The sequence below is a fragment of the Myotis myotis genome, unplaced genomic scaffold (assembly GCF_014108235.1).
Source record: "Myotis myotis isolate mMyoMyo1 unplaced genomic scaffold, mMyoMyo1.p scaffold_m19_p_5, whole genome shotgun sequence".
Lineage (NCBI taxonomy): Eukaryota > Metazoa > Chordata > Mammalia > Chiroptera > Vespertilionidae > Myotis > Myotis myotis.
This window is the reverse complement of record NW_023416357.1, coordinates 43,832,559-43,845,939: the sequence shown is the minus strand read 5'-3', so window position 1 is coordinate 43,845,939 and position 13,381 is coordinate 43,832,559. Positions and strand designations below refer to the sequence as shown.

Below are 13,381 nucleotides of genomic sequence, written 5' to 3'. Positions count from 1 at the left end.
AATGCTTATCATTAAAGACAACCTGAAACCCATTCTGCTGAAAGCTTTGTTCACATACTAAACTGTTCCAGCATGCTCTATGGGCAGGATGGCTCAGAAAAATGGTAGCTGAAAGGTTGACCCACAGAGGGCTGGGGTTAGCAGGTTTATAAAGCAGTGGCTTTAAGAGGATGTTCTGTGTTTCTTTTTCAGTTGGCCTGCTGCTGTGGGACTGCTGGCTGCTCCCTCTGCTGTGGCTGTTGCCCCAAGATCCGACAGTCCCGGAGTACCCGCTTCATGTATGCCCTCTACTTCATTCTCGTCGCCGTCCTCTGCTGCATCATGATGTCACAAACCGTGGCTAATGAGATGAAAGAGCACGTAAGTCTGCCCTGTTTCAACTCTTCTCATTTCTGATGGTTGATGAGGGTGTGTGGGAAATACCCACTTTAGCGGATGGGCCCACCCACCCCAGTGTGGTTTTGGGTGCACTCACTCTCTCCAAACCTTCAGGGAAGCCACTTTAATGCTTTCCTGGTCTTAAGTTGTAGTGTGGAGGCAGACTGATGCTATTCATGGAGAGGATTGCATATTTTGTCTTACCCTTGTTTATAGCATTTCTGATTAGATGTACAGTTTTTTCTTGTTCTAAGGATGGCTGCCAGTATCTCAGGAAGTAGCTGTTATAAAACATTTAATTTGGCCTGTAGGGGAAGTATGATAAAGCCTGTGATCATCCCACAGATAATGAGGCAGCTATAGGGCCATTTTTACTTTTCTGGATATGTTACTTGTAGCGTGGGTGTCTCCAGAGGTGAGGATGCAGTTCCAGCCATTTCTCGAGTAATGTACGTAGAGGTAAACCTGGCATGTGATGCTGATAGAGACACATACAGGACTTTTTTTTCTGGAATTTCCCCATAGTAGGCTATTAATCAGCCAGATGATGGGGGCGGGGATGTGTTGTGGTTTTTGAGGGAGTCCAATAAATAACACAATCTTGCCCAGCCGGCATGGCTCAGTGGTTGAGCATCGACCTATGAACCAAGAGGTCACGGTTTGGATTCCTGGTCAGAGCACAAGCCCGGGTTGCGGACTTGATCCTCAGTAGGGGACATGCAGGCGGCAGCCGATCAATGCTTCTCTCCTCATTGATATTTCTATCTCTCTCTCCCTCTCCTTTCTTCTCTGAAATCAATAAAAACATATTTAAACACACACACACACGCACACACACACACGCACACACACACACACACAACACCATCTTTTCCCCTCCCAGGTTCTGAACAAATCGACAAAAAGACTACAGTGTCAGCAGGTACATGCCAAACATCACCTTTCCCCCTCACAGACCTGATGTGAGACAATGTGGCTTGTATCTGCAAGGAAGTGGGCATCCTACTACTGATCCACAAAATGAGTCAGACTTACTCACTTGGGGAGTCCACCGGGCCAGGGCAGGCTTCGTCTGCAGGGGCACCATTTGCTGGGAAGAGGAACAGTTAATGCTCCTTGGGGCAGCTCCCTTCTGAGGAAAAAGGAGAGGAAAGTGAGCTTTGCAAGGCCCCTTTGCCCTTACAGCTAAGTGCTCTGTGCTCTTGGAACGCCTCCCCTAATGGAGATGGCATTCCCAGGAGCACTCTGAGGAAGTGTTCCTTCTCCCCAACCTTATGCTGCAACTACAGACTATTTTAAATACACTCAAGTGCATCAAAACACCGTTTTTAAAAAACTCACTTGATATTTTCTTATCCATTCGTTAAAGTAGGCCCTTTGAAGCTTTCTGTTAGGTAATGCTTTTTATAATTGTGGTTGTATGATCTGGAATATACCAGAACTACTATCGAAACTTGTGAGATTAAGATTCTCCTCTGATTGCTTCACACAGTGGACTCTCACTACTCAGTAAGGCACCGCAGTGGGCGCCGTGGGGCATTCGAACTTGTGAGAAACGAAGCTGATAATTCAGAAGACAAGGCATAATCTTCTGAGGCATAAAACAAGGTGGAGATGAATAAGGACCATATGAGAGGAGGCACGAAGTTCTATGGAAGTTTGGGGGCCCTGAGACCAAGAACTAAGGCTGCCTTATTAGTTTGCACAGGTTTCACTCTATCTTGATGGTGTTTGTCTTGGATTGTCTTCCTCTTACCGTGGTTTAATCTTCTATGTTTGTGACAAGATGTTTAAGAGGAGGAATACCAACAGGGTAGATTTTATTTTTATACTAATCTGAGCATATGTTTATTGATTTTAGAGAGAGAGAGGAAGGGGCGGAGAGAGTTGTGAGAGAAACATTGATTGATTGCCTCCTGTATGTACGCCGACTGAGAATCGAACCTGAAACCTTTTGGTGTACAGGACAGTGCTTCAACCAACTGAGCCTCCCGGCCAGGGCTTACTGGATAGATTTTAATTCTTATTCTGAAGGTCCACTTAACCTTCCACATACTACCTTTGTTTTTTAGGTAACTTAATGTTCTATTTAAATTCAACAAGGATTGACCTGAGGACTCACTGTGGTATTTTGATAGGAACTCCCAGTGTGGACCAGATGTCTATGGGTGCAATCTCTGCTCTTTGCCCTTAAGAAGTTTTCAGTTCTGGCTGGTGTGGCTCAGTTCAGAGCATTGTCCTATGCACTGAAATGTCACCGGCTCAATTGCTGGTCAGGGCACATGCCCAGGTTGTGGGCTCGATCCCGGGTCAGGGTGCATTTAGGAGGTAACCGATCTATGTTTCTCTCTCTCCCCCCATCTTCCTCTCTCTCTAAAAGTCAATAAAAACATATTAAAAACATAAAATAGTATTCAATCTCTGTAGAATTAAACTTTGGATCCAAGAAACAAAATCTGAAACCATATAAAATATATAATATCTCTTAGTGGCAAACCCATCAGAAACGTTGTTACTGGAGGAAGCGATCACTTTGGAGCCACATGTATGTATATATGTATGTATGTATGTATGTATGTATGTATTTGTTTTTATTAATTTCAGAGAGAAAGGGAGAGGGAGAGAGAGATAGAAACATCAGTGATGAGAGAGAATCGTTGATTGGCTGCCTCTTGCACGCCCCACACTGGGGATCGAGACCACAGCCTGGGCATGTGCCCTGTGACTGGGAATCGAACCGTGACCTCCTCGTTCATAAGTAGATGCTCAACCACTGAGCCATGCCATCTGGGCTACAGGTACATATTTTAGGATGTGATTTTCATAATAATAATTTTAACATTTGAATTACCATCCGACTAACCTGCCCTGTGAAATAGTCCGGAAAAACACTGGCCAGTATCTATGATTTCTGATGTTTGCAGAACATTTAACAAACAGAAGATATTGAGTCGTGTTGCTAGGGAAGGCTTCATGGAGGAAGTGACTTGTGTGATAATGTGTGTGTTAATTGCTAGTATTTATTGGGTGATACCATGTGCCAGGTTTTATTCTGAACTTTTACCTGTGTCATCTCATTTGTCACTGTTCTACTCACCAGATGAGGAAACTGAGGCATTGAGTCATGTAAGTACCTAACTCAAGGTCTCCAGTTCTGGTTGGTGGAGTTGGGATTTGAACCCAGGCAGAATGTGTTCTTAGTGACTAAACTGTACAGGTAGAGAGAAGAGAAAACAACAAGAACAGACATGTGTAGAAGGACAGATTAGACATGAGCAGGTAAAATGACCAAGTCTTTCAGGAATTTCAGCGCTCAGGTGTGTCATTTGACCATGGTCTGATGTTAAATGGGTAGCCATTGTAGAGTCATTATAGAGGAGGAGGCTGTCATCAGAGAAACAGAGATACTTAGGGCAGTGGACCCAGCAGTGGTGAGTGTGTGTGTGTGTGTGTGTCTGTGACTGTGTGTGTGTGTGAGAGAGAGAGAGAGAGAGAGAGAGACTGTGTGTGTGTGTGTGTGTGAGAGAGAGAGAGAGAGAGAGAGAGAGAGAGAGAGAGAGAGACTGTGTGTGTGGTGTGATTTGGGGTCAGAGCAGAAGGAGGAAGGGAGGAGAGAGAGAAGGGGTTCTTATAAATGGGAGCTTCATAGAGGCTCTTATAAATGTTTCTTTGCCTGTCCCTGAATGTACTTATTTAAAAATGGTTTGGCTCGGCTTCCTGCATTGGGAATGAGGTCCCTGTGGGCGAAACCAATCCTTTTCCATCGTTAGGGCCTCACAGGAGGCCGGCCAGCTGATCACAAAGTCAGCTTGTTTCATGGCCTATAGAATAGAGTCTGACCTCATCCTCAGGCGGTGCTTGAGGGTGGGTGTTGAAAGGTCCCCTTATGGGGAAGCACACTGGGCCTCTGCTAAAGTCCTCGCCCCCTCATTGTTGGCCTGAGAGAATGTTTGAGCTGTGATGGGAGGAGGAAAAAGCAAGTATGCTGGTAACAGGCCGGAAGGGAGTATGCAGTTGCCTCCCACCCAGCATTCATGTGCCATGGACAGGTCTCTGTCCAAAGCCACCTGGGCCTTTGTTACATGCGTTAAGAACACGAGGGCAGCAGCCTTTTCACTTGTTTTCAGTTTTTGCCTTGGTGTCAGAATGTGCTCTGTTTTAAGTTTGAACAAGAGGGAACTACAAGGAGCTTCTGGGCCAAACTTCGCCCTGCTTCTTCCCACTAGGGGCGCTCCTCTTTCCCGTGAGAGCTTTGGCTCAGAGGAAGCGCTGCTGTGCTGGTTGAATAGGGTGCGATTTTGTCTCCTGGAGTATTTCCCCATTTGATTGCAAGTCATTCATGTCTGTTACCATGTCATTCAAGTGGTACAGTCTTGCCATATTTGATGCCTGGGGATTAAAAATCCACTTTAGAACGTAGAATGCCCCCCGCCCCCTTCCCCCCCCAAAAAATGAGTGAGGGATTTAGGCCTCTTGACTTGCACCACTAAGTCAAGATGTAACTTCTCCATTTGAGTTTGGGGCGCCCTGGGTAGCTACGGGCATTTTGGGAGAGCGGAGAAAGGACTCATTGTTTTCTGTGGAAGAGAGGCCCCTAAAACCAAGGGGAGGACAGTTGACTCATGTGGCCCTCAAACCTTCTTCCCTGTGAGGTCAGTACACCAGGCCCAGGTGGGAGGAGCCTTGCATGTTCCTAACCTGAAGCATCTTAGATCCATTTTCCTTATCCACGTTCCACTTGGTGCCTGGGCTGCTCCAATTCATTGAGATGGGTAATAGGTGGTGCCTGAGATGGCTCAATTTCCACATTTTAATTTTTTCAGAACCAAAATACATCTTCCACAATGCGGAAGACTGTTTCCTCCCCCCCCCCCCCATTGTATGTTTATTTTAAATTTAAAATTTGAAGAATTATTCCTTGTAATGGGAAAAGAGGTCACTAAGATGTTTGTTTGTTTGCTTGTTTATTTATTTTTAAAATGTATTTTTATTGCTTTCAGAGAGGAATGGAGACGGAGAGAGAGATAGAAACATCAATGAGGAGAGAGAATCATTGAACGCTGCCTCCTGCACACCCCATACTGGGGATCAAGTTGGCAATCCCGACATGTGTCCTGACTGGGAATCAAACCGTGACCTCCTGGTTAATGGGTCGATACTCAACCACTGAGCCACATCGACTCTGCTAAGATATTTATTTTGATAGCCGTCTTTTTCTTGTTCCCTCAATGGTTTTAGAGGGCATTATGCTTTCTTTCTAATCTTACGTGATCTCTTTAGGAAACATGTTTTACTTGACACATTATTTTCTGCTCTCCCTGGCCTGGGTCAGTTTTCCTCTGAGTGAGTGGTAATGTGGGAACAGCTCCCGTGTTGTTATTCTCTCTTTGGATGAAAGAGCTTACTGGTTCTTTGCAGCCCAGGGTGATAATGTTGCAGGGTAGAGTGGGCTTCAAAGGAACAGTGGACAAGACCTAACAGGATGCAGATAAGAGGGAGACCCCGGACTGCAGTTTCCTCCGAGACTTCAAAGTAGTTTCTGAATTCCATTCTCTCCCTGGACTTGATGAAAGTAAGCATGCCAGCCCTTTAGAGTCCCAGCCCTCAGCCCCACCCATTAGCCAGAGCCACACCTGCAATTTCAGTTAAACGTGGTACTCTCTTAGCCTAGGAGTTGTGAATTGGCCTACAGCAGTGATGGCGAACCTATGAACTCATTTTTTTGGTTGATTTTTCTTTCTTAAATGGCATTTAAATATATAAAATAAATATCAAAAATATAAGTCTTTGTTTTACTATGGTTGCAAATATCAGAAAATTTCTATATGTGACACGGCAGCAGAGTTGAGTTAGGGTTTTTCAAAATGCTGACACGCCGAGCTCAAAAGGTTCGCCATCACTGGACTATAGGCTTTTGTTTGGGCAATAAAAGCAAATAAATAAATTGGGCTGCCTTTAGAAGGGCTAGCCTGCTATATAGTTCACCAAAGACCCCATTCCAAGATGCTTGTTTGTAGCCTATCTCACATCTTCCCCCTACTCCCCTTTCTTCCCCCTAACCCTAGTCTCCCCCCACTCCCCCACCTCCAGCCAACACCCCAAAGGCATTGAATTTGCAACTCCTGAAATAACTTAAATCCTTTGCGTTCACACGTGTTTGAAAGGGCTGTAAGTGTCAAAATGGACAGGGCTCTATCTCACCCATACTGGTGGGCAGTATAGAAGTAGCTCAGTGTTCTGGAGTGGTCTGTGCCAATCTACATGCATATCCCCAGGCCAAGACCTCAGGAACCCTTCTCGGTCATAACTAGTCTACCCTTTGCATGTCGGGATCTGGCATATTTATCCAAGTAACTGCTTAAAAATTGTCCTGATCACTGTGGTGCACTGGGCTCTATGGATCACTCAACGTCGGGACTAATGTAGGGTAGAGGTGGGACCCCAACTTGAATCTAAATGAGACCCCTCCTTCCCCAAGTTAAATCCATCACCTAGCCCTCTCCCTGTTACTGGAAAAGGGACCTGGCCCTGAGAGGATCTGCCTAGGGCTGGCCGGTGGTGTGTGGGTTCTTGACTTGTGTAGGAAAAATTTCACAACATGAGTCCAGGTGAATGTTAGAGGGCATTTATTAAAGCTGAGGACAGTGTAGCAAGGATAATCCGAGAGGGACTAGCTGGGGAAATGAGCCTAGGCTGAGCTTCTTTGGCTCACTAAGATGTCAGAGAAAAGGGGATCTTGGGGACAAGTATAGAGGGTTCGTGGGTCAGCACTCAACCATTGAGCCACCCCCGCCAGGCTGGGGCCTTAGTTTTGGGGAGTTTTAAAGGCAGTGTATTTAGGTGAGGTCTTAAGGAAGGATTTCTAATATATTTATCAGCTTTATACTGATGTACCAAAATGAGATTTATTCCCTTAACTTCATATGTCTTTGGGTGTGGTTGACAGTGGTACTAATTGGATTTCTGCTATCTCCCTGAGTAGGGTGATTTAAGCTATTTACCCTCTGGTTGGAGAAGAGAAGGGCAAACTATTTACTCTTTTTTAAAAAAATATATTTTTATTAATTTTTAGAGAGAGGAAGAGAAAGAGCAACATCGATATGAGAACAATCAGCCGCCTCCTAAATGCTCCCTACCCGGGATCGAACCTGCCCAACCAGCTGAGCCACACCAGCCAGAGCCAAACTATTTACTCTTAAGTGTCCTTGGTTTAGGGAAGATAGGACTTACTAAATGGCTGCAAACTGCTGTTTAACGGTCTGTTTCCCATTTCTCTTGTCCTGGCTTCCTAGCCCACTTCACGCCCATTAAAATCTTAAGCACATATTCTAATCACAGTCTCTGCATTTATCATGAAGTCCAACATTTTCCAGCGAAGTAAAAAGAGGGTTGCTATTGAGGCCGCTAACTGGATTTAGGCCTTTTGAATAAAAGTAAAATGGGCTTCAAGGATTTTTCTCTATTTATTCAGAAAATCCGGTCTGTATTTTCATACCCTGGGGATGACACATAAACTTTCTTTTTTGGTATGCATTTCTCAGTCATTGTCACTGCCACATGTCTCATTGTCTTCACCAGAAGGAGGAAGGAGGAGATGCAATGATGAGAAATTAATGTATCATAGCAGTAGTAATATCAGATTATGTGAAAGTAAATGAAAGGGAGTCAGGAGATTATTTGTAGACATTCTAGTCCCAAGGCCACACACACATCTTGTTCATCACCAGAACAAAGTGATCATCTCCTCCGTGCCTGAGCCTTAAGAACTCCCCCCACCCCTCTCATTCTCTTGTTTTCTTGGGGTAGCTCTTTAGTTTCTGGCTTTGGTTAGTCTATATATGTATATATCTGCATTAGAGTAAGTGTTGGTTGTGGGAAAGCCCTCTCTGTGCTAGTCACAGAGGATTAAAAAAATACATAAAACTGAGTTACTAAGGATCTAGTTAGATAAAAAAGGACACAACTCACATTTATGCTGAGGGTCTGCCCTGTGAAAAGACAGAAAATATCATGCAGTGTTAAGCAGAGAAAACAATGATCTCTCTTAGAGTATAATTTGAATAGAGCGTTAGCTTTTTAAAGTGGGAGAATCTAGTCATAATCTGAACCAACCCCCTCATTTGACAGGCACGGGGAGCGGGCTTGTCTAAGGCTCTGACACGAGGTAGAGGTGGCATTAGAACTCAGGACTGCTGCTTTTTCTGCCTGTGTGACTAGGTTTGGTTGCTGTGCAAATATTCATAGAAGTAACAGGAAAAGCCTTAAAGCTATCCTTCCTCCCAATTCCTAATCTTTCTTCTGGAGTTCATGGTGAGGGAGAAGTATTTCTTCTGGAAACAGTACCACCTGGCACCTTGGGCAGCTTTCTTAGCTTATCTTCCATCCCCCTCCCCCACCACACCCCACCGACTTCCTGTTGTGAAAGCCAAAAGCTGGGCTCAAGGGACAATTGACTCAGTCTGGTAGAAAATAGGGGCAACCACAAATCTGGAGTTTATTTATTCGCTGGCTTTGCATGTAAAATACACCCTGCCTTCGAGTTGTGTTTGGTGTAATCACCTTTTTAAAGTAAGCAAGCATCAGCAGTGAAAAATATTCCACTTTGGTCCAGAACACCGTGTGGTTTGTCCCAGCAGAGAATGGCAGGTGTGCAGGCTGAAGCGGGAGAGCCGGGCTCTTGTTTTGGCTTTGGTGTTTACTGGTTGAGCCGTCAGAGAACAGTGTACCTGAGACCCAGCACCAGGTGTTGCTATGGGACTTTGAACTCTAGAGCAGACTCTCCATTCTTAGCTGGTGTTTTATGTTTTTATGTTAGAGCAAGCGTCAAATTAGCAAACATGTATACTATATTGCTGACCCAGTTCTTCGATTCAGGAGCATTGTGTTAAAATTCAGCCAAGACAGAATGCCTTTCAAAAGTTCTCTATCTGAACAGCATCTGAGTTCGTTGTTCTCCTCCCCTGTGTCAGGTGTATCAGTGAGGTTAAAGGTGGGTTTGGGCCATCCGATGTCAAGGTCCCTGTAGAACACAGAGGGAAGGTTCTCATCGTGGCTGAATCAGAGTTTCCCTGTGGGAAGGTTCCACCTCTTCAATCCTCCGGGGTTTCCAAGCAAGTCTATCTGTGGTTTAAATTCCATCTAGACATTACGCCACGTGGGAGAAAAGAGAGTTCCGGCAACACTCCCTTCCTTGGCTTCTCTCATTGCTGGGGTTTCACCCTCCGCACTAGTGAATTCTGGGTAATGATGGTGGGAAATAGTTTTGTGCTACAGGCAGGGATTTGAACTAATAGATATCCCGCTGTGAGCTTGTGTGTGTGTGTGTGTGTGTGTGTGTGTGTTGAGTCTGAATCAAAGACAAAGAGATTTGATCCTTGTCCAGCAATAATGAGCTTGCCAGGAGCCCAAATACAAGAAACAATAGTTATTGTCCTTGGTCTGCAGGATCCATTACCCAAAGCATTTGGGGGTCTGGGGTGGGGTGGGGGGCATCAGACATTAACAGGATCTCTGTTTCAGGATGTGTCTGGCTGTGGGCGGGGGAGAAAGATAAGATGTGAGAACTGAAGTTTTCCTAACCCTTTTGTCCTGTCATCATCAAAAGCAGCTATTAAGCAACTGTCCTCAGATGGGGCCTTGGAGTGGTCTGCTGATAAATAGGACAGATAGATGCTTAGTTAGAAATGAACAGTTTTGTCGTTACAGACATGGCCCAGAGGGAATGGACAAATGCCACAACACACAACGAACTAAGCGACAGTAGCCTCAGAAAGCTTGGGAGCAGGAAACATAAATATTGTGACGAGTTGAGTCTTGATACTTTACACAGAGTTCAAAAGTAGGTGATAGTGTTATTTGGGTAAACTGTAATCCGAGTTCATGTTTTAAAAAACCTTTTAAGTCATGTAATTCCTCCCTCCCTCCCTCCCTCCCTCCCTCCCTCCCTTCCTTCCCTGGGAGGTGCTGGGATGAAAAACAATAACACATTATAAAAATTACTCACATTTAACTTCTAGTCAAACGTGTTAAATTAGCTCTGCTGTGAAGGGAAGCAGTGTTTGCCACCCCCAAGATATGGCTTTTGGGATATTGATTTTAAGCTGGTTGAGTATTGGGAAACAAAAGACTCAGAAAAAACCTTTCCCCTTTTACTGCCTAGAAGGAGTGTAGATGGAGGATCTGTTCCAGGGGGGCCATTCATACAGAGATGTCAGCAAACATTTGCTCACCAAGCTTTTGCTTTTCCTTCGCCATGGACCTGCCTTTCCTACCCAGCTGTCTTCTTAGCTTGGAAATGCCATATAAATCTCAGCTACCCAGCAGTACTTTGTGTTTTTTTTTTTTATTATTTTTATTATTATTATTATTATTATTAATTTTATTTTATTTTATTTTTTTACCCAGCAGTACTTTGGGTCTCTATTCTTACGTCCCCTGAATATACATTCATATAGTAGACTTTGTACACTTTCTCCTGTTAATCTGCCTCTGTTGATTTGATTATTAGCCCAGCTAGAAGAACTTAAAACATGAAAGGAAAAATGCCTTTTGCCCCCAGAGCTGGCTGTCATGATTTCTATTTAAAGATTAATAAAGAATACAGCCGTGTCCAGGAGCCTGGAGATCTTCCTGTAAAACAGGTTTCAGGCAATATATTGTTTGACATAAGGAAAGGATGTGGCCCTTTAAGCTCAAGATGGATTGATCTGTTTTTCTGCTCTGAAGGTAACAGAACTGACTGACAGTCCCAAGATGGGTTGCAGAACTCTGGTTTGTTTGGAAACAGGAAGACCTCTTGACCCCAGTAACAAGGACCCCAAACAGAATGACAGTGTGATGCCAGGGGAGAAATAAATTACATGAGGAAAACCATGGAACCCTATAACTGACCAATCAACACAGTCCATGACCCTGAACTCCTTACTCATAACTTTTACCTGTAACAGACCCCATTTGCAAATTATCAAGGAGCTTGGATTTTTGAGCACCAGCTGCCCGTTCTCCTTTCAACAGTACCTTTGAAATATATGCTCTCTTTCCTTTTACTGCAACCTGGCGTCAGCTTATGTGGCTGTCTAGGGAATGGGTCGAGAACAGGGATGTGGGTCTGAGTAGCACATAGTCTTTGTTCTTAGAACGGGACCTCAGGTAGGGAAAATGCGAACAGTGTGGTAAGTGCAGGGTGGGGCAGAAGTAGGTTTATAGTTGTGTTTCATGTACTCAGAACTGTAAAACTACTTTTGCCCCACTCTGTATATACAGAAAGAGCCCCACAAAGATAGACTGGGTGTGTACACAGTTGTGTTTGAAAACTGAACATATGAGAACTGCTTTAGAGACTATATATAGGAAACAGTGGTGTCAGCTCAGCTATCACTCCGTTGACCGTTGGGTCATATTAGAACTCAAGAATGCTTGCTCCCCTTCCTTGTCTGGAGTCTGGGGGCTGAGGTGAGGTGGGAGGTTTTTTAAAAGGGAATGGAGTGTGTTACATCCCTCTAAAGCAGGGCTGAGCTTAATCCCAAGGGAGTTCGTTATTTTGGGGTGTGGTTTTTAAATTTCAGTGAGGCTGTTTCTACAGTCTTAAAATAAGTCTACAATTATCTCTTGACATGCCGGCTTTCATCAGTGTGGATTTTAATTTTGGTTCCACAGGCTGTTTGCATAACAGATGTGAGGACTTTTTTCTGTCAGAGCTGTTGAGGGCTCTGACCCACAGAAAAAGCATTGGCACTTGCAGGCGTGTCTCCCCCCATTCCCTCCACGCCCCTTCCAGAAAACTGTTTATACAGGCAGAGGAATTAAAAACTTCATTTGCTGCTTTCAAAATGACATGTGGAGCCCGGCCAGCATGGCTCAGTGGTTGAGCGTCGGTCGACCTATGAGCCAGGAGGTCACTGTTTGATTCCCCGGTCAGGGCACATGCCTGGGTTGTGGGCTTGATCCCCAGTATGGGGTATGCAACTGATGGATGATTCTCACTCATTATTGATGTTTCTCTCTCTCTCTCTCTCTCCTCTCTCTCTCTCTCCTCTCTTCCTCTCTGAAATCAATAAAGATATATTTTTTTAAAATGTGGGAGACGTATGGTTGGATTCTTAAGCACAATTTCCAGTTGGGGACAGCATTGAGTCTGAGGTGTGGAGAAGGCAGGGCAGGGTGTTGGGACACTCAGAAGGCGTCCAAATGAGCTGCTGTGCTCTCTGCTGGTCCTTTGGCTTTTGATCTGTAGAGTAAGTTATCACCAGTTGTCATTTGCCTTTGAGATGCTAATTTATATTTCAGCAGTTCTGCACAACTTCTTAGCTAGTCTTCCTGGTGGTCCCTGGGTGGGCAAACTTGTCCTGTGAAGAGCTAGCTACAAAACATTTTTGGCTTTGAGGGCCATGTGGTCTCTAGCAACTGCTTAACTCTGCCATTGTAGCGCATAAGCAGCCAAAACAATGTGCCAACAAATGAGCATGGCTGTGTTCCAATAAAACTTTATTTACATAAGCAGGAGCTGTCATTTGCTGAGTCCTGTGTTAGATCTTCAGTGGCTCTGTGCATGTCATATGCAGTTAAATTTTCCCCTTCTCACCACAGCGGGAACTTCAATGGCCTAAGCTTTGTGCTGAGGATACCATAATATTTGCTTAAGTTGCAGTTAACTGGGCTGCGTGAACCACACACTGGGTGGATTAGGCAAGAATAATGTAGCAATAAATTTAGCATGATGTGTTTAACAGTATGTATGTCTTAGTCTGTGTGGCCTTTTGAGAGCATTCTCAGGTATAGATAATTAGTATTCGACTTATACAGCCAAACCAAGCCTTTTGGTGATCAAGAAGAAGTAGGAATGGAGAAAATAAGTGTATTTTAGTTTCCTTGTTGCTGGGTACCCCCAATTCTAAGTCTAACAAATGGTAAAATGGGAAAGATGCTGGGCCAGAAACTTAAATGCCTGACATGTTCTGGTCCTCAGTACTAGAATCGGGGGCCCTCAGAATCATGAGGTTAAAGG

The 13,381-nt window shown here is 44.5% G+C and overlaps 1 protein-coding gene across 5 annotated transcripts in view; it reads left to right on the top strand.

Moving 5' to 3' along the window:
• SERINC5 (serine incorporator 5) overlaps positions 1-13,381 on the top strand; it is a 95,022-nt gene that overhangs the window by 44,607 nt on the left and 37,034 nt on the right. For 4 of the 5 annotated variants that reach the window (XM_036309969.1, XM_036309970.1, XM_036309971.1 and 1 more), the window contains 2 exons: positions 193-360; positions 1,262-1,300. In XM_036309969.1, the coding sequence (XP_036165862.1) occupies positions 193-360; positions 1,262-1,300 (207 nt within the window). The remainder of the gene's footprint in view (positions 1-192; positions 361-1,261; positions 1,301-13,381) is intronic. The other variant, XM_036309968.1, reaches the window with a different exon arrangement.